Source organism: Gallinula chloropus (assembly GCF_964237585.1).
Source record: "Gallinula chloropus genome assembly, chromosome: 6".
Classification (NCBI taxonomy): Eukaryota; Metazoa; Chordata; class Aves; order Gruiformes; family Rallidae; genus Gallinula; species Gallinula chloropus.
This window is the reverse complement of record NC_140091.1, coordinates 24,746,676-24,767,727: the sequence shown is the minus strand read 5'-3', so window position 1 is coordinate 24,767,727 and position 21,052 is coordinate 24,746,676. Positions and strand designations below refer to the sequence as shown.

The window sequence follows — 21,052 nt, the reverse complement described above, 5'->3', positions numbered from 1 at the left end:
TGCAGCAGGTTCCCATCTTGTATCTTCGCGGATGGTTATTCCTCCCTCAGCGTGGCACTTTGCTCTTGCCCACACGGACGGGTGCCCTACCTTTTGACAAGCCTTTTCCCGGTTTGTCAAGAGCATTTTGACTTTGAATCCTGGCCTGGCCCAGCGTGCCCATGCCTCCTCCCGGACAGATCCTGTTTGCCAAAGACACGAGTCTCAGTTTTATTCTTGGTTCGTTAAAAAGCATTCCTAAGGGCTTGCAGGATCAGGGCCCGGGTGGGGTTGGAGAAGCCGAGGGTGGAGGAGGTGTAATGGGGGGCAGCCCTGGCCAGGTCCTGCTGGGGACCCCGTTGGTGTGGTGTCAGCGTTCAGTGGAGGCTGATGGCGAGGGGGCTGCGGGATTCATGGGGCAGAGGCGCAAACCGAGCCGGCTGGGAGAAGGAGCAAGAGCCAGCGTGTCGCGCTGCAGCATCGCCTTTGTCCCCAGGCGGGCGGCGGGGGAGGGCGGCGGCGAGGTGCGGGCCCATGTGGCCGCCGTGCTATTCCGCGCCGTGCCGCGTCGCGCAGCGCGGCCGGAGCATGTGCAGCTGCGGCAGGCACCTGGCAGGGAGCCGCAGCGCCGGGGATGTGAACCAGGCGGGGAGGAAGGCCCTTGACTCATCAGATAAATCCAGCCCCGCACGGAGAGCGAAGGCGGAGGAGGCGAGGCAGCGGTGCTGCTGTGAGGAGGGGAGGAGGATGGCGGGGGACAGCGAGCAGAGGCTGGAGGAGCACGGGCAGCCCAGCGGTGGGGAGCCTTTCCTCATCGGGGTCAGCGGCGGCACAGCCAGCGGCAAGGTGCGGGGGCTTGCGGCGGGGTCCGGGGGAGCCTCGGGAGGGCGGCGGGGGTGGTGTAGGGGGGGCGCAGCCTCTCCCCGCTTGGCACGGCGGCCACATGGCAGCGCAGCGGGTCCGAGCGGCCGCCTCGCCACGTGCGCTGCCCCCGGGGCCGCGCCGGGGCCGGGCCGGAGCGGCTGGGATGGGGATGGGAGCGGTGGGGGAGCCGGCGCCGGGCAGTGCTCGGGCTCGCTCGCTGTCCCGGCGGTGCACCCTGCGGTCCGGGGGAGAATGAGCCGGCGGCGGGAGCGGGGCCCCTGAGGCCTCTGCTCAAGCGGCGGCTGCCGGGAACTCGGCGGCCGGGAGCCTCGGGGACACGTGGAGAGGGGCTGTGGGGTGGGCGCAGGCTTTGCCCTCCCTGACCGGGTCCCCGCTCCCATCCGCCGCGTCGGGGGGTTGCCGAAGGGCAGCGGGTAGGGCCGGGGGCTACGCGGGGCGCGGGCGGCCCCGGGCCGGCCGGGATGGAGGATGCATCCCCCGCCAAATCCTCCCGCCCGCAGCTTTGGCGATCGCTTCGCCTCCATCCCCCTTCGGCTTGCAGCGTCCCCGAGGGCTGCAGACCCGTTGGGTGCGATGCAATTATTATTTATTATTTTCCTTAATGATGTCGGGCGTGCAGGGGGCGGGTAGGGAACTGCTCTTTTCTAGCCAACTTTGGGGGTAGCGGGAGTAAATTTTCTGCAGCAAATGCTGACTCACAGCGGCAGAACGACCTCCGTGCTGCCGTGCCCGGGAGGGGATGGTCCTTGGCAGCGGCAGGCGGGAGCGGGGCGGGGGGCTGCGGGGCCGGCCGCGCCGGGGGGAGCCGCTCCGGCCGCGCTCAATGCGGGTTTTCTCTGGAGGGCTGATACACCCTAACCGCAGGGCAGCCCTGGCAGCCCTACGGCTTTTCTCGGGTTTAATTACTTCATACAATGTCCTTCCCCGCCCCCCCCACCTTCTTCCCATACTTGTTTAACGTGAGGCAGGTTGCTTTCTATTTTAATAAGAAAAAACAATTAATTTTTAATTTTTATGCCCTTACTTAAGAGCCGTAAGACGTGGGTTACTGGCCCTCCTAGGCAGGGTATCGCTGTCTACCGGCAATTTTTTTTTTATAAAGGCATTTCAGACAGCATGAATAGATCCATAAGTAGCAATACCTTTAGAAATAACTGCTTGCTCAGAAGGCTGAACGTGGGCCGGCACGGGAGGAAGACACAGCTTCGTCTCTCTGCCTTGATTTGTGTGTGTGTGTGTGGGTGGGGGGGCTTTTTCTCTGGAAAGATGGCCCAACCCAACTGTTGTACCTCAGCCCCATAACAACAGTGTTATTTAAGAACGGGTCTCCCGAGTATTCCATTGAGCCTTGGATTGCTGTTGCTACTGCAGAGAGGGAGGAAAAGAAATCCAGATCCAACAAGGGAGGGATAGTGATAAGAGGATGCAATCTTCTCTGCTGGGAACTGAAGCCGGATTGTTCCTGTGGTACAGCTCCCAGTGACTCAAGCACGCTGGGTTTGTCTGCTCTCTGATGCGTGGGTCTGCCTCTGCCTTGCTGTCCCAATAACATTGTGTCTGGCGCTGCTGAACTGTTGTGCCTCTGAACACTGTGTCTCTGGCCCACGAGGTAAAAGCAGCGATTACGGTACAATACACCACGGTTGTTCGCAACTTCAAAGTGTAAATGCTTGGTGGTAGCAGCAGGCTGCCATAGGGGGAAAAAAAATAGGGAAATGGTTCTTTCTAGCAAGGGAGATGTATTAACTGGCTTTTCCTGTCTCTCAGCTTTGACTTCACTCCCCCCCCCCCGTCCCCTTCAGTAATTCCTGGCTGCTAAAAACTTCTGTGTGGTGCTGCCCGTGAAGGGAACCCAGCAGAGAAGTACAAAGTTTTGGGGGAAAAGGCCACAAGAAATATGCTGGCATAAGAGCCCAAGCTTGCTCAAGGAGATGCAATGGTGTGAGGGGAAGACCTGGCGTTTGTGCACACCGACCTTCAAATTCATGTTCAGTGCAGTGGGGCCACCCCCATCTGGGTAGTGCCCCATGTCCTGCGCTGGGAGATGCTGAGTGCTGCAGCATGCTCTGGGAAAGCAGCGGTGGGTCTGGTGTGGTTTGCTTGCTGAGGGCTTGCCCACAGCTAAAATCCAGCCTGGGTACTGCTGTGCTGGTGTGCTGGCTCCGTGTGAAAACCAGATGCTCCTAAAGGGAGAGTGGTGTAGGCACCTTTCCCACTGGGAAAGTGGCAAATCCATCCAACTTGCCCTCACACCAATTGAGGGTTGTTGTCCTAACACACCCCTTTGGCAGCACACCAGCCCGAAGATAACTGAGGGCATTTTCCTTCCAAGGGCCCCCCAGCTCCTCCCACTGCTGCTTTTCTTGAGTCTAAGATAGGGAAAAAGGCTCCGCAGTCCCTGCATCCCTCTGGATGTACCAGCACAGTCAGGCTGTGGAAGGAAGGGATCCTGTTTGTAGCTTGCCACAACTTGTTGTGTTGCGTGGTGCCCTGGGGAAGCTGGCATCCAAAGCAGACAGCTTTCCCTGAAGAGCTGGGGGGGGCTGGGGGAAAGTGTTTGGCTGGTATTCCTTAAAGGAAAATTAATAAGAACTCAAATTCAAAGGCTGACTGCTGTTCTCTAGTGAGCAAAAGAGGCTTGGCAAGTTTTGGTACTCAAATGGGAGGTAGAAACCTGAGTGTTGGCCTGTTCTTTGCTCTTAAAAGAAATCTGGACAGCGTTGGGAGTGGAACCGGGGAGCTGCAGTGGTCCTGGGCAGGCTGTGGTGCTGCAGTGCCAGCAGCATGGAGGCTGGTTTGGATCAGCTCTGCTGGGACAGGATCTTTGCAACTGCATTCTGGAAGGCAGCATTTCTCCCACAGTCCTCCAATATCCAAGCACTGTACAGCCAAGACAATGCTTGCTACAGCCTCCCGATGTGGAGTTGATAACATGGTATTAAAACCCCCTCCTGTGCCAGAGCTGGAGAGGTCTGTGATTGCCTTGCTTCCTCAGAGGGATTCCCGAGGCTGGCTGTAGCATTTTCTTTCATCCCTTATGCTTTCAAGCGTTCAGCTAGAGCTCTTGTTTCCTTCTTACACCCGTGGTCTTCATGCTAACAGCTTCTTCCCTTCCTTCCACAAGAGATTCCTGACTACCAAGAGATTCTTGACTACTGCAGCACGCAAGGCAGGCAGCCAGGCTGTGGACTGGAGGAAAGGTCAGCAAAGTGACTACTGGGATGAGCTGGAAAGTGTTGGGATACATCCTTAAGCTCCTCATGTGTCCTTACTTCAACTTAGCTCCTGGAACCTTGCAGCTCTGCCTGTGGCTCCCTCTCAGCAGTGGTGGGAGCATCTGGTGCTGGTGCGGTTGCAGGGCTTGGGAGAGGTCTCTGAACTCGGGGTGAAGCATTAACTGCTTGTCCCCACAAGGTAAGGTGCTGACTGCTACCTTCCAGTGGGAGGCTGGGAGAAAAGCCAGGCTTACAAAGGGCTGAATGTTTTCCTTGGGCCCAGTTCTCAGACTAGTGAAGGCCAAACATGAGCATCACCATGAGCACCTGATGGCTGTGCTGTTTCGACCTCAACCCCCTACATGAAGTGCTGCAGGGCTGAGGCCTGCTGCAGCAACCTGGGGGTCACTGCTGCCATGCCACACCTGGATGCCAGGCAAAGATGCCCAGGGTAGACCCGGCAGCGACCCGTGGGGGACTACCAGGGACTACAGCAGTCCCGTGTGGGTCTAGCACCATTTCTTGGTTCTGTGGCCAGCAGCAGCCCTGAGTCACAAGGTCTGACATGTTAAACACTGCTGTCAATGCATGCTAGAGACTCGTCAAACTTTCTAGCAGAATGTTCCTCTGTGCCAGCCCCTGACTAGACTGATAGACAGGATGTTCTGATGGGTCAGCCCTTTCCTGTTGCTGGCTGACTATGTGTGAGTCTGCTACAGAGGACGCTTGCTGTAGTCCCATGGGCTGAGCCAGCTCTGGGCTCTGGGGTTTGCAGCAGGGACTTGTGGCAGAGAAGAATAGCAAGTGTCTAAAACCAGTGGACTGGGATTGTGCTCGGGGATTTGTTGTTCTCTGCAGATGTAATCTGTGTTGGGGTCCTCTGTGTTTGTGTTAGCCTGGTTGTACTCCAGCCTGGGATTGCTGATCATGTGCGCAGCATCCCAGACCAAGCAAACAGGAACCTGGCTATCCCAGTCCCAGACTGGTTGGCCTGTGGCTCCACAAAGGGAAAGGTGGGAATGGTGAACCTGCCTGGGAAAGTTCTGGGTGGAGACCCAGGCTTTTGGTACAAGAATAGCAAGTTTCCAGTCCCAGTGCTGCCCTACAGACATGCTTGATTAGGACCAGAAATGATATTGTGGGTCATGAACTAGCTCTCTGCAGTTGCAGGCAGACATGTAATAGATGCTCTGGGACCCTTCCCAATTTGGTATCTGTTCTGTGTCTCACTCCAGCCCACCAGTCACTTCCTAACACTCTGTAATTAACATAACCTTAAAAGAAGAGACCAAAATCCATGACTAGTGTGCTGCTGGAGTGGAAGACAGCATTGCTTCAGCTCCTAATTTCAAGGAGCAATTGAGCAGAAGCCCCCTGTGATGCTTGGAAGGGGACCCATGCTACAAGGAACACTGGAGTAATGCGACCTGTAATCCCAGTGATCCCTGATGTGATCGTGGGGGAAAATCCTGCCAGATCCTAAAACTGCAGACTCTAATCCACAAGCGTGTGATGAGGACACCTGGGCCAGGCTTCTGTGGATACAAAGCTCTCTGCAGCCCCTGCCAAGCCAGTTCAGATCCTACAAGTAGGAGGTTTTGGCAGCGGTCTCTAAATTAAACCTTTGGGCTTATCTCCTTGGTGGGATGTGACTGCTGCAGCCTGTCCTTGCTCCTGGCCGTAGCATTTGTGGGCCAAGGGCATAACTCTGCTGGGGAGGACTGTCCTCATGGTGAGAACTGGCCGCTTGGCCGCTCAGGGCGAGCAGCCTGCAGCAGGAGTCTGTGCCTTTTCTGGTAGATCTTGGTTTTGGCACAGCCCTTCTCCCTTTACCTGCTCCCAAGGGGACTGGCAGCTTCAGTGGTTCTTTAGGGCTGGAGTCACTTTATCTGGCATAAATCACTTCTTGGTGTCTAGAGGGTCCTTGGGAGGATGGGAGGTCCTCCCTGCTGCTGGGTTGGGACCCTGATGACCAGCTCAGTCTAGTCGTGCCTCTGTGGTGCCAGGCTCCCTGAGGATGGATGGACTGCTCTGAGCAAGCAGGTTTTAGCATATCCACACACACAAGGCTTATGGGCTCCTCCTAGTACCAGCCAGGGGCTGCTACAGCAAACCTGGGGCTGAAGGCATCAGCTCTCCTGCCTGGTACCTTCACAGGGGGGTGAACTGTAGCACTGGCCACCAGCTTTCTCTCTAATGCTTGTCTGAAGTTGTAATTCACTGGCTGATCAGAGCTGCCCAAGAGGGATTGTGGGATAATCTGCATAATAATATTGGGGAATTAGTCCACTCCTGAAGAATATTTGAGCAGCTGGCTATAGGCCATGAGCGAATATTAATTAAATATGTAATGCAATTAATAGATTGCAAATAAATGTTAGGGCTAGGGCTCTGAACACCCATCTATTGAGTTTCTTTCCCCTCTGTGCCACCTCTTCTTGGGATAATATGCTGGAGTTCTTCCCCAGGTGCCCTCTGCATCTTCCCCTCCTCGCAGAGCAAAGTTGTGCTTCTTCCTTTAAACACTGGTCACTTGTGTGCTTGGTTCAGAGGAGGAACCCTGCAAGGGGAGCTGCAGCTGCTTCCATGCGGGCATAACATTTCTTCGAGCCTCCTTTCCTGTGCTGTGGCATGCAGATACCTCCTCCTCCTCCACTGTCACTGCATGGTCTGGGTTGGTTTGCCCAGCTTTCCCAAGGAGCAGCTCAAGCACAAAGCCTGGGGAGTACTTTGTGCTCAGCAGGTCACAGCCAGCTTGCTCAAATCTGGAAGCCGAGTTCCTCTCACTGCAGCATCTGGAACGTTGTGAACGATGGCTGGGGCTCCCTGCTTGTATCCCTGGAAAAACCCTGCACTGGTTTCATGTGGCTAGAATGGGAAAGGGCTGCTGGGCAACCGTGGAGGCTTGGAGGCTGCTGTGTCCTGTCTATTTTTAGTTTTAAACAAGTTCTTGGAGGGAGGGGAAGGCTTTTGCTTGAGAAAGCATCCTGTTGCTGCAAGCATGGCTGAATCACCACCCGCATTTGCTTTGGGTCGTGGCAAGGTGTGCAGCGACAACGTGGATGTGGGGAAGGGGCTGAGCAGGAGAGTAGCCCTGTTATGCCTCTCATCTTCCTGCAGATGGGATCCATCACACAGTGCTGAGCTAGGGCCAAGGCTCAGATCACATAGTTTCTGTACTGGGATGCATCTATAGTGTCAGGTCATCTTCCTCTAGTCATCTTCTTTGTCTCTGCGGTTCCGGGCTTCTCAGAGAAGAAACAACTGTCTTTACCCTCCAGGAGATGGTGTTGCTGGTGGGACCCAGGCAGTTAAGAACTGGCAAAGGAACCCAAGCCCAGGTTGTCTCTTCAAGTGGATGCTGAGTGCGTGTGTCAACACCGTGCATCTCCTGGGTCAGCCGGTAGCTGGGACGGTTGCATCCCAGCGTGGTACTCTGCAGTCATCATTTGATCTTGGCCAAGACGTCTTTCTGAGCATCTGCTGGCCTCCCCAGAGCCTAACTGCTATAATTTCTAGTTATTAGTGGATTCTTCACACTTCTGATTTCACATCAGTGGCATGGAGGTACGCAGCGCTGGTTTAAGCAGTGGACACGCGTCATTCACTTGAAGGGATGCTTCCTGAGAATAGGAGTTTCTGTTCCCACTGTGTAGGGGAATTTGAAACCTCTGCATTTCTGGCTTTTCTTCCTCTTTAACATAGGGTGTTTATCAACCAAGGCAAAAATCTGCCTGCCCGGCTGTAGGAGGTATTCAGACCGGCATTAGGGAATCCCCTCACGAACCACTCTCTATTTCCATCATCCATGCGTGATGTGAGGAAAGGAAAAACTTTCTTTACTTGGACCTGAGGTGGGTGATAGTTCTTACCAGCCCCAAAGAGAAAGCTGCAGAGGGCTTTGCCGAGGTTTGCCACTGCAATAAAGCAAGTGAATGGGTTAGAGTGACACGCCCCATGCTCTCTGCTGTCCCCGCATCCCACTGCGGCTATGCAGGTCTGTGCAAGCAGCGGCCTGACCCACACCCTCTGCTTTCTGTGGGACCAGACTGGTGCTACCTGGTCATGCTGCAGGGTGGTATCCCTGTGCACTCCTGCAATGTGGTACACTGGACCTGAGCTCAGTCCTGAGAGCAGGATGCCTTGGTGATCATCTTCCTCCACCACTTCTGCCAGCTTTCCAAAACCCACTGGAGAAAAGGGAAGGGTCCATATCATTTGCCTGGATGCTTTTGGGAGGGGCAGTTACCACTGTAGAGTGCTAGATGATAACTGCAGCCAGAATATGCTCTGATCTGCATCCTGGGCCTCAGTGGGAGGACAGAAGTGTGAGCCAGGGCTTACATGCCTGTCTCCAGCTGACAAGGGCACCTTTCTCCTTGACTTTTTCTCACCATTGTGTGTCTTGAGTTGTGGGATATGGAACAAGAGGGTGACAGGGACTCTTCCTCACTTTCCAGGCTTGCTAGACCAGGGATTAATATGCTTAAGGCAGAATAAAAGCTGGTTGGAACTGTCTGATGCCCTGCAATGGTTTTATTTTCCATCTGCACGTTGAAGTCCAAGGGGAGAGTTTGTGTGTGACAGGTGTGTTGCTTTCACTGATCCAAAGCAGAGGAGCCCTGCTCCTTCCCCCGTGCTGGGGAAAGCTGTTTCCGATCCATAAGGCAGTTGCTGATCCGCAGACCGGGGAGCTGTCTGGGTGGCTGTGCTTGGAAGGTGGTGTATTTCTCATTGCAAAGGGCCTGGGAAGTTTAGTGTCCTTGGCAGCTGCGGCCAAGGCTGAACCCCGCTGTGCTGTATCTCCTCACTGCATGGGCAGCACGGAAAGGCGGCAGCCCCTGGGGGAACAGAGCAGGGGGGAGAGGAGCTGTGCTTGCCCTGTGTTTGCAAAAGGTACGGGGTACAGCCGGAGAAGCAACAGGGATGATGCAGGCTGGAGAAGGATGTAGGGAGTGGTGGGGGGTGGAAAATGGAGGAAATGGAGAATGGGCTCTGGCTTTGTGTCTCTACTCCTGCCGAAGGGTGAGCAACTGGCACTGGCTTGCAGTGCTTTGTTCTGGGTGGTAGCAGCTTGCTGCAGGGCAGGGCTGCTGACGTGGCTTGGGAAGCACAACTTGCCAGCCGGGAGTGGTGGGAGTGGTGGGATGCTCAGGGAGACCCCGTCCCTGACCAGAAACCCCAGCTTGTGCCCAGGGCTGTAAGGACTGCTGTCAGGCAGCCTGAGCCAGTTCGGTCCGCAGCAGTGCGGCGTGTGAAGGCTCCCCGGACGGGCTGGGGCTGACTCACAGCACAGCGGTCGCAGCCAAGTCAGGTCAGCCTGGCCTGGAGGGGAAGAGACGGCCTCTGGGGACCGGAATGCCGTCAAATCTTCCAGCTTCTCAGGCAAACAGCCTTGCCCTCTGCCTGCTGGGGTGACCTCCTCTGCCAGGCATGCCTTCCCCTCCCTGTTCCTTCTCACCACTGCTGTCTTCAGCTCTGCATCTGGAGGTTGCCAGCCAGGTGAAGTGGGAGCGTGGAGAGGGCACATGCCTGTGGGCAGGCTGGAGCAAGCAACCCTCTCTTTGTTTTCAGAGCTCTCTGACGGCAGGAGCAGCTCAGCTGAGCGTCTGCAGGGAGGTGAAGCAGTTCAGTTTGGCACTAGGAGCACCCGCTTCTCCCTGAACAATGGATTCTGCCGGGCAGAAGCTGATGCATGGGGCTCGTGCTGGCAATGGAGTGCTCAGCTGTCAGCCTGACCTTGGCTCTGGTTGGCCAGGGCAGGTGTGTTTGCTGCCAGCCAGTGATGTAGGTAACACTGCTGCGTTGCACAGTGGCCAAAGGCTCGTATGACTGAGGAGTAGGGACTGGAGCAGATTTTGGAATTTGTGCCCCCAAGTTGTGCTCTGATTTGTGGTGGTGAGGTCCATTGTGACCCTTGGCCATGTGATGCCAGCCGAGAGTCGGTGCTGACCGCTGGCACCTAGCCTGCGCAGCGTGTGAGGTGCCGGTCCCTCTGCCAGCAGCACTTGTGGGGATCAGAGCCACGTGGCTCTTTAGCTGCTGGGTCTGCAGTGCCCTTAGCCTTCCTGCACCAAGAAGCACCAGGATATGCTTGTGGCTGCTCCTCCCAGTCCTGGCAGCTGTGGCAGAGGTCCCCAGTAAAGTTGCAGAGCTCTCCTCCTGGTGTCTTTTCATCCTGGGCTTTATTTAGGGTATGAAAACAACTGTCTCTCTGAGGTCTGTCTCCCTCCCTGCCCATGCAGTGCTGGAGTTTCTGGGTTGGATGAACCAAGGCACTGAGGCTGCATCCCAGGGAGGAGGCTCAGTCCCAGTGCCACATGCAGCTCTGCTCCCTGGGGAGCTGCTGGGCAGGCTGGAGCTGGCCTGGGGGTGTGGTTGAATCCAGGCAGCAGCTAACTAGTTTGTTCCCAGGGCAGGCCATGGGGAAGGAGGAGAGGGTGGCATGGAGTGAGGTTGGTGCTGTTTTCATGCTGAAGGGCCCCATGCTGATGCCCCAGAGCACTTTTCCCTCAGTAGCTTTGGGCTATGACTTTGAGGCAACCGTGAACTCTCAGCTGGTGGTCCAGCAAGCCATGTCCCCTGCAACGAGGAGTGGCTGTTAGCCGGGGGCAGCTCAGACACCGCTTGCTGCTGACTAGCCTCCTTTACTTTTCCTTTCCCAGTCCTCTGTATGCTCCAAGATTGTCCAGCTGCTGGGCCAGAACGAGGTGGACTACCGCCAGAAGCAGGTGGTGATCGTGAGTCAAGACAGCTTCTACCGGGTCCTCACCTCAGAGCAGAAATCCAAAGCGCTCAAAGGCCAGTTCAATTTTGACCACCCAGGTGAATAGAGAACAGCACTGGGGCACCCTCTGCATCACCAGCCAAGAGCCTTGCATGGATACTGGGGCTCTTGTCTCTGCATGGGGCAGGAGTGGGTGGCTTAGTTAAGCTCTTCTGGAGCCAGGTGCATCCCTGGCAGGGTGAATGGAGGCCATCTGTGTCCCCTGCAGTACTCCTTGTCTCTCTTGGAAAAGCAACTTCCTCTGGGGTGGAGTGTTTGGGGTGAGAAAGGGCAGGTTGTGAACCCTCAAACTCCTTAAGGCATTCCTCTTCTCCCTGAAAAACATTGCCCAGTTTGAAAGCCTTTCTGGTACAGCTGGGCTGGGACCAGGGAGATCTGACCCCTCCGCAGAGGATGCTGTGCCCTGTTTCTACAACAGGAGGTCTTTGAGCCATCTCTGGGTTTGGTGGGGAAATTGCAGAGTTGCTGCCCCTTCGTCCCCACGAGGACAGTGGTTGGAGGCAGCGAGCAAACAGAGCCCTGCCTGTCCAGCAACTCAAGGCTGAAACACTGCTCCAGTCTCTCTGAGGACTGGAGCCCCAGAGGAGATGCCTTCCTGAGCTTGGGCTGTGCAGGCTGCTGTACAAGGGCTGCATTGATTTCTGCAGGCCATATTCCAAGTTGTTGCACAGCCGTGAAGCTGCGGGGACTCAGGGCCTTGCTACACACCCATGGTGATGGCAGGGCTTTCCTCCTGGGTCTGTGCATCACTCTGTCCCCATTGTGGGCTGCTGGTGACTCTGGCTAGTCTAAGCTCAGCATCTGGTGGGTGGGAGAGGTTGCAAAGCTGCCTCGGGTAACGTTTCCTCTCTCCTCAGATGCCTTTGACAACGAGCTGATTGTGAAGACACTCAAAGAGATCACGGAAGGGAAGACTGTCCAGATTCCCGTCTATGACTTTGTCTCCCACTCCAGGTCTAACAGCTGCCCCTGCCTTGCTGTGTCCCTGCTAACGCCCTGCGGTGCAGCACGCAGCCTCACCAGCGCCCCCGCTTGCATCCGCTCTTAGTGCCAACCTAAAGCTTCAATGCTAACTACTCCAAACCCCTTGTTAGAGGATCCAGAGCAGATACAGGCACAAGCTGAGTGTCTGGAAAGTTCCACAGCCATGCAGTTGCATTCAGCAACATGGAAGCATCAGTGGAGGGGGATTATGGCCCCTTTGCTTCCCCCATCCACAAATCCTTTTCTCATAAACTCTGTATTTGCAGCTTTAACAAACATTCCAGGCTCAAATATTATGGCACTGTCACAGAAGGAGGAGGACAGTTCTTATTCCTATAGCTCATCCCTTGCATGTGTTCAGCTTGTTTTTGCATGCCTGTGTTGGTTGTGGGTGGTATGACCCTGCTCCATTTCCCACAAAAGCACTGTGGTGTCAGAGGAATGCTGCCTGGTTCCTGGGCAAGCAGTGCTGGCCCTTGCATGTTCCTGTGGGCCAAGCCCTGTGCACAGGCTTTCTGCCTTGGCACCTAACCCTTGCAAGCAGCAGCTGGCTGAGGTGCAGGGAGAAGGGCTGGTCTGCTTCCTGCTCTGCTGTTTGTCCTTCTAGGAAGCATATTGTATGCCTTGGATTCCCTTTGCTGTGGTGGGGTAGGTCTGCCCTCTCCTTAGTCATTCCCCTGGTGCAGCAGTGATGTCCCAGGGTTGGAGCAGTGCCTAGCAGCACTGCTGTGTTCCCCCTACCTCTCCCACTAGCACATTATGACTCTCCTTCCCTCTGCTAGGAAAGAGGAGACGGTGACAGTCTACCCTGCCGATGTGGTGCTCTTTGAAGGCATCCTGGCCTTCTACAGCCAGGAGGTGCGGGATCTCTTCCGCATGAAGCTCTTCGTGGACACGGACGCAGACACCCGGCTGTCTCGCAGAGGTGAGGTCAGAATGTGCCTTGTGCAGCAGAGACAGAAATGTCACTTAACTGGTGTGGGTGGCTGTCACCAAGGCAGGTGACAGTGACCGGAGCAGAACTGGAACTGGCACAAAGCTGTGCTGCTGCTAACAAAGAGCTAGGGACGTTTTCCTCCCCGGTGCAGAATGTCTGTATGAAGCACCTTGCTCCAGGTCTCTTAGGATTCAGTGGGGATTTTGCTGCCTTGTCTGGGGTTCCTCCTTCAGTGCATGCAGCAGCGTGACTACTGAGCGTGCTGTGTCCTCGTGTGGCTCTGTGGCACCAGCCTTCTGCCATCAGCTGGATCGCAGCTGCTGCCAGTCAGCAGGTACCAGCAGGGAAGGGCAAGGCGCATCTGGCAAGGCAGAGGCGGCCTGACAGCTCAGCTGGAAGGCAGTGCCTGATGGCTGTGCTCTGAGGACAGCAATGTGGGTGTGAGGGTATCTTACCATGTATGATGCAGATAGGGAGTAGGGTCTTATGTCTTGGTTTGGGCAAGTACTGCCAGCACAGTGTGGTCCCTCTTTGTGGCACTTGGCACTGGGGTGATGGCTGTGGGGGCAAAGACCCCCAGAAACCAGAATATCTCTCTCTAGGGCTCCCCATGTCCAGCTGCGGGTTGCCAGCTGACATAGGAGGGGAGGGTCTCCAGCTCTGCAGGGTCTGCCTGGCTTGAGATGCCATTCATTTCAAAGCAGCCTTTAGGAGAGGAGTCACTAACGTAACACCCAAATCTCCTGGATGACTAAGAAAGCATTTGGGGACTTCCCGGGCAGAATTCAGTTGTCTGAAGTGCCCCTATCCCTGCCTGGCTCTGACAATCTCCACAGGGTATCTGGGGATGCAGAAGATGATTTAAAAGCGAGGTCCTGTCCAGACCTCTGTGCTGTGACGAGAGGAGCCCGTCTCAGTGCGTCAGCCTGGGACTGCTTGTGCGCACGGGACTGTTCCACTCGGAGACAGATCTGGTTTTGCCTGCCCTCCTGCTGTCAGACAGATACACAGCTTCCTCTGCTGCTGGGATGTCATCAGTGCTGATTAAAAGCTGTTCTCTACGTATCCTTCTTGACCCTGCCCACTGTTCTTGCATGACTCATCCAGGGAGGTGACAGCCCAGTCATTGCAGGGAGATGTCTTAGCAGGTCACAGATGCACATTGGCAGGATCCCACAGTGTGAGCCTTAGCCCTTAAGCACACTGTGTTGTACAGGAGCTTGTGTTTTGCACCCAGCCACAGGGTAGAACGTGGTTTTGGCAGAGCACTCTATCATCTGTCTGAAGGCAAGGCATTGCCTTGTGTTTTTGCAGTGCTGCATGATGATGTGTCCCTCCCAGTAATACTCTCGAGTGGGTAATTCAGTCACTTTGGACTTGGCATAAAAATGTGAGCTCAGGGCTTGAGAACTGGTTGAGATCCCATTGGCTAAGAACTGAGATCATCCAGCTGCTGACCGTGATCACAGAATGTTAGGAGTTGGAAGGGACCTCTGGAGATAATATAGTCCAAACCCCTCCCCATCAAAGCAGGATCACCTAGAGTAGGTCACACAGGAACACAGCCAAGCGGGTTTTGAATGTCTCCAGAGAAGGAGACTCCACAGCCTCTCTGAGCAGCCTGTCCCACTGCTCTGTCATCCTCAGAGTGAAAAACTTTTTCCTTATGTTCACATGGAACCTCTGGTATTCCAGCCTGTACCTGTTGCCCCTTGTTCTGTCATTGGACATCAGAGAAGAGCCTGGCTCTGTCCTTCTGACACTCACCCTTTACATATTTATAGACATTAATAAGGTCGTCCATCAGTCTCCTTGAGCTAAAGAGCCCAGCTCCCTCAGCCTGTCCTCATAAGGAAGGTGTTCCACTACCTTCATCTTGGTGACCCTGCACTGGTCTCTTTTAAGGAGTCTGTGTCCTCCTTGAGCTAAGGGGCCCAGAACTGGGCACAGTATCACAGATGTGGTCTCACCAGGGCAGAGTAGAGTGGGAGGAGAACCTCCTGACCTACTAACCACACCCCTTCTAATGCACCCCAGGATGCCATTGGCCTTCTTAGCCACGAGGACACATTGCTGGCTTGTGGTCATCCTAAACCCTGGTGTGCTGCAGCCATTAGACAGGGTCCTGAGCCACATGGACCCAGGCCATTTGTGGGATATTTCTCCCACCCACCATAAATTGCTAAAGCCTTGTGAAGGGTCTGCTAGGCTGGTTGAGATGCTGGTGCCCCCTAATCAGGGCAACTCATTAGCCTTGTGATAGGGATCTGATCATTTGGCAGTCTCCTGGCCTGCTGTTGGCAGTTGGTGGGACAGCTGCAGCAGCACATCTGTTTGTCTCCCTGGCCTTTCTGGGAAAGGAGAGTATGCATGTGAGGTGCAGAGCATATAACCATGTCCCTGAAATGTGTCTGGAGGCAGCCTGTGTCAGGATCTTGCATTGCAACATGGTGGCTCTGACTCACCTTGCTTTCCCAGAAGTGATGGGCCTCTCAGTTTGGCAGCAGCGAGACGTGACATTCCAGGAGATGGAGCTGATGGCTCAATCGGTGCTGCTGAGGTTTGGTACGTGCAGCTTGCCACCCTCCTCACCTCAGCTTTTTTTCTCTTGGGAAATGTGCCATCACCAGAGCTCCAGGGGCAAGGTCTGTCAGGTGCCTCAAACAGCCCCATGTGTGCAAAGCTGATTCTGGCTGGGGTCCCTCGCTGTACCATTCTCTGCCAACTTGCATAAAACAGACCAAGTTGGGTGTTGGGTGTGCATTTTGGGCCTGATTTGAGTGATGTGTGCCTCCTGGCTCTGGAAAGGCCTTTGGGACAAGGAGGGTGTAGGTAGAGGGTGATATCTCCAGATAGGGTGTGTGGTCTTGGCCTGGATTGCTGGGAATCATTGTTTTGGGATCAGATGGTGGGTGTGTGACTCGTGTGTGTGTGGGGGGCGATTGCCCTACTGTAGTCTGCCCCTGCAACCTGGGCACTTGCTGGGTGCAGCTCGCAGGCCTCTTGTGCACCATCCTAGACCAAATGGGCTGCAGGTAACACCCTCACTGTGCTCCTTCCCTGCCCCAGAGCAGCCAGCAAACAGGGTGTGGGACCTAGGAAACAAAAGTCTCTCTGTGTTGCCTTCCCCCAACACCCCCAAACCCTGCCTGTTTATATTGTTTGAGCTGGGGCTTGCTCCCCTTCTCTGGAGAAGGCAAGGAGCTGGCTAGAGCAGCCTGGGCTTGACTTGAGCCATTCCTGGAGCAGGCAGGGAGCTGGCACGCATCCTGCTGCCAATGCTTTCTTTCTCTCCCTCCCCCCTGCCCATCATCCCTCCTGCATGGGGCTGCAAAAGGGCACACTGGGAAACTGGCAGAGCTGTGGGGCCAGTGCCAAACCAGCACTGGGAGAACGGTATTGTCCTGGCCCCTCAAGCACACGGGCAGCAGCTGTCGAGCAGGTTGTGCAGGCTGTCAGCACCCTGCTTTGGCTTTGCTGGGCACATGGAGAAGGCTTGCTCTGAACCCAGTGCCAGGTGCTAGCCAGGTGGTGGGGAGAAGCCAGCCAGTCCCTTGGGAAGAGCCGTCTGCTTGGCCACAGGGCTGTGTTGGCTCTTCACTGTGCACTGAATCCCTGCTGAACTTGTCCACGCTGAAGTGGCTTCAGACTGGATGTGGCAATGGCCCAAATACCTTGCGCAAACAAGGGTGTAAGGCCCGAATGGCAGAAAAAGCAGGAGGCCAGTTTGCTCTCCTGCCTTCTGGTTTCCTCCTGAGCTGATCTCCAAGTACCCCCTCAGCCTCTGGTTGTGGGAACCTGCTTTGCTTTCCGATCCCACTCTGATGGGGACAGCACAAGGAGCCTGGCTAGGTGAGTGATTCTCCTCATTGCTGCAAATCTGAGTTAAGCTGGGCTTTAATGTATGTGTGTGTGAACTCCACTGTTTTTCTGTTCTTTGGATGCCTCTGCGGTGGGATGACTGGGAGAATGCTCCATCCTTAGGGCAATGGCAGTATAGAATGACAGGAGAGATGCTGGGGCTGGGAACAGACAGGACTAGGGTAGCACTGGTTACAGCTGGAATGTGCTTGCAGAGCTGGAAAGGGATGGAGGCCAAGAAAAGCCCTCAGTCAGGTCAGCAAGCCCGTGGTTCCTAGGAAGGGTTGGAAGCTGGTGAAATTTGTGTAGATGGGTTGGGTTGTGTTCAGACATTCGGGCAGCAGCTTCGAGGAGCAGAGACCTCGAGCAAACTACCTGGGTGGCTGGTGAAAGGCTGTACTGAAGGAAGTGGGATGGAGTGATACATGTCTTGGCTCCTGACTGTGTCTTACATCTTCCCTGCAGTGCTGCGAGACATCAGTGAGCGAGGCAGGGACCTCGAGCAGATCTTATCTCAGTATATCACCTTTGTCAAGCCTGCCTTCGAGGAGTTCTGCTTGCCAGTAAGTGAGGGGAGTGACACCCAGAATTGCCTCATACCCTGCCCAGCTCCTCAGAGCTGTAGTAGGGAAGATCCTGGGGGAAGGGGAGATTCCTGCCCTAGGGAAGTGTCCGCTGTGTCTGTCTCCTGTTTTGGGCTGTCCTGCCTGCCCTTAACACACTGCTGTGCTGTGCTGCTGGCTTCTGGATGGATGGATGCTTGGGAGGGGAGCTTCTTCCTTCACTCTGTGCTGTGGAATGTGGCCTTGCAGGTCACGTTTCCTGGCTGGTAAGAGGCCAAAGCATAGAGCTTTGACAGACCTCGCTCGGGGCCAGGGTTTGCAAGGTCTGCCTGGAGAAAGGAAGAGACTTTGGGAGCTGATAACTGAGGCAAGGTTCCCTCACAGACAGGGACTCTGCGTGCTGGAGACCACTGCAGTCCTGCAGAACTTGCAGGTAAAAGAGCATGTGTGTGGGGCTGGCACCTCTCCTGGCCGCTGCTCTTGTAAAGAGAAGCCTACACCTTGGTTCTTGAGGCTTTCCAAAGCAGATGTGGTGGTTATTTGAAGAATTCCTTCTCTGGAGGAAATGAGTTGAAGAGTTTGGCAACTGGGAAGCTGCTGGCCAGAGTCACAAGCAGGAACTGAATCTATTTCGCCAGCATCAGGCCATGGCCACAGAAACATCTCTGTGCCTGTCTAGATGGCCACCTCTGCCCCTTTCCATATAAAGGAGCTGCTGCTTTCTGTGCTGTAAGATCTTTTTGTGCCTCCTGGACAGCAGCCTTTTTCTTGTCTCACTCAGACAAGACTCTGGGATCCACAGTCTGATTCCAGTGTAATCCCAGAAAGGCTTTTTCTGAGGCAGGTCCAGCTTGGTGTACCTCCCCTCCTTCCAAGTCCCCAACAAAGTAAATTTGCAGCTTTTCAAAGCTGTGGATGCTGCATCAGTCTCTCCTGCTGAAGAGTCTGTAGGAGGACGAAATGTGAAAGAACGAGCATAGAAGAAAACTGCTTTGTCCCAACCCACCAGCTTTGCAGTGGTCTGCTCCTGCTTCCAACCTAGTTTTGAGCTCAGCTACAGAGCAATTCCATGTGGATGTCAAGCTGGCTCAGCACCCACTCTTGCTGTGTCTCAGCAGCTAAACCAGCTCTGGGCCAGGCAGTCCAGCACTGAAATGGTCCAGCATGTCCTGGTGATGTTTTGATAGAGCTGGAAGCACCTGGGAGTGTTCGGTTTGCTGATGGTAGACCTTGGCTGTCAGTAAGCTCATCGGCTGTAAAAGCTGTCACAAATAGGAGAGGAAACCAAGACTGGCACCTGCTGGTGGAAATAGGTCAGGGCTGGTGTCCCAAATCACACCTTTATTGCCAACGATGCTGGTTGAAAATTCTCCCCACATCCCAAGCAGATCATATGGCTGTGCCCTCCGTGTCCACAGGGTACACCAACTCTGGCACAGAGTCTGGCTGGGTTTGGGAGCGGGGGTGTTGTTCCCCAAAGCTGGAGTATTGCGATGGTGAGGGTTTTTAACTTCAGATTATGTTAGGGTGCCTCTTACTGGAATCTGTGTGAGCTCAGGAAGATGGAGTCAAGGCACAAAGCATGCTCCTTGAAACACAGAGCCCAAAAGCATCCAAAATATATCATCAGCAATGACATACCTCCCAGTGGGTTTGGGTTTGGCAAGAGGAGGGTTAGGACCTGCACCAGGAAACAGGGACAATCCCCAGCCTAGTGCCTGTCCACTTTCCCAGTAACACAGTGCTCTCTCTCCTCCCAGACCAAGAAGTACGCTGACGTGATCATTCCCAGAGGAGCAGATAATGAAGGTGAGTGGACCTAAACATTGCTGTTATGATCTGGCAGCTGGGTCTGGGCTGTTGTGGTGCAGTTAGGTCATTGGAAGCAGGACCTTCCACCAGGATGACCTGGGCCACTCACTTAAGAGAGTGCTGGTACCACACAGGCGCTGAGATGAGCCACTCCCCTTTGCTCCTGCCTAGAGCATTAGTGACTAATTAGCATTAGCATAATGCTAATTAGCATTAGGGAGTTTGTGTTCTGCTGACCAAGCCTAGGAGCCTATCTATGTGCAGTGCCTCCAGGCAAACTCCTGGTTCATCCCATGCAAAGGGAAATGTGCTGAAATCAGCCTGACCATGCTGGTTTGAGTGTTGGGCTCATCCAGGACAGAGGGGTGAAGTCCCAGCAAGGCAGCTCTTCCCCACAGGGTTTGCAGCTCCCCACCGCATGCTAGAAGGGGATAAGAGCAGGGGAGACAAGCAGTGTCACAGTCTCTGGGTTGGCTCTAGTTTATTTCCTGTGATCCTAACACAGCCTCTTCCCTGTCTTTTTTTCCCTTCCTCCTTTTGCTCACAGTGGCCATAAACCTGATAGTGCAGCACATCCAGGACATTCTTAATGGAGGACTCAGCAAACGCCAGAGCAACGGCTACCTGAACGGCTACACTCCGCCCCGCCAGCGGCAGCCCTCAGAGTCCAGCAGCCGGCCTCACTGACCCTGGGCGGCAGTCATGAGGCTGCGGCAGAGGGTGCTTGGGCCCTGCCACTGCCCCTCTGTACATACTGTCCGTTCCTTCCCCTCCCCTTATCTATTTAAGAAACCAGACAGAGACAACTGCCTTTAATTTTTTATGTTGGAAATGCCAAGTGAGAAGCAGCCGGCTGCTCGGGAGCCTGGACCGCCCACAGTTCCTGGCCTTGCTCAATAGCTCCTCCAGCACGGAACTGGCTATAAATCTCTATAAATACAGAATTGCTCTATTTTTGTGTAAACGCAGAATAACGTAAAATTACTTGCCATGAGGTATTTGCCAGGCTCGGTGTTACTGGGGGGTTGGGGCTGGGAAGAGAGCCCTGGGAGATGTTGGTGTCAGGATCCTCACCTCAGAGGCAGGAAGGAAGGAAGAGCATTTGACACCTGCTGTAGTATCACAGTGGTCTCCATCCCAGGGAAGAGATGGGCTGTGATAGAGATGGCAGATTGAGTGTGGTATGGATTTTATGACTAAGCTGGGGTTGCCTCTTCCTGCTGTGGCTGTTCCGGTCTAAGCAGCCTGGCTTTAGCTGGCAGGCAGTGCACAATCACACTGGGATGTGTAATACCTTCCCTGACTGTCTGCCCCTCCAGGTTTCAGTCCTGCAGTAGCATATGTTCCTGTGTCTGACACCCCTTCCCACCACAGGTGGGAAAGTCTGCTGTCACATCGTTCCACAAGGACCTGGTAAATGATGCTGAGTATGTGATCTTATAAACGTGGCAGCTTACATCTTCAGCGGTCTCACTGCCTGGCTTGGGTGGGCACGGCATATGGGTACCTTCAGCCTCTCTGGAGCTCAGTAGCTGTGTGTGGTGGGACTCCTAGCTAAGCCTAGGTTCAACCCTAAGCCCAGAAGATGGAGAGGTGTGTTCCTCACTTGGAATGGTTTTGCTCTTGGATGAGGGATGTTGGGTCTGTAGGAAATGGTTAAGGGAGAACCAGCTGCCTCTGAAAGAATGGGGCAATGGATGATAAAAGGCAGCTGCTGAGCTGTCTTGAGGAGGGGAGCAGTGTGTAGCGGTTCCTTGGCTGCCTACCATTCCTATATGGGACATCCATAAGTCCCAGCTAAGTAGCATGAAACTGAATGCCCAGGAGTGACTGAGGCAAAGGCGGCATTCAGTACCTCAGCCATTTCCTCATCCTTTGTCACTGTGTTTCTCCACAATCTAACAAAGGCTAGAGATTCTCCTTAGTTGTCTTCTTGTAGTTAATGTATTTATAAAAACATTTGTTACTGTCTTTGACTGCAGTAGCCAAGTTAAGTTCTAGCTGGGCTTGAGCTCTTCTGATATTCTCC

At 54.7% G+C, this 21,052-nt stretch overlaps 1 protein-coding gene across 1 annotated transcript; it reads left to right on the top strand.

Annotated features, from left to right (window-relative positions):
- Positions 1–679: 679 nt before the first annotated feature.
- UCK2 (uridine-cytidine kinase 2) lies at positions 680–19,981 on the top strand. The gene is made up of 7 exons (XM_084266129.1): positions 680–825; positions 10,745–10,904; positions 11,724–11,820; positions 12,633–12,775; positions 17,114–17,211; positions 18,972–19,020; positions 19,571–19,981. The coding sequence occupies exons 1-7, from the start codon at positions 727–729 to the stop codon at positions 19,708–19,710; spliced, it is 786 nt and encodes a 261-aa protein (XP_084122255.1). The 5' UTR covers positions 680–726; the 3' UTR covers positions 19,711–19,981.
- The last annotated feature ends 1,071 nt before the right edge of the window (positions 19,982–21,052 follow it).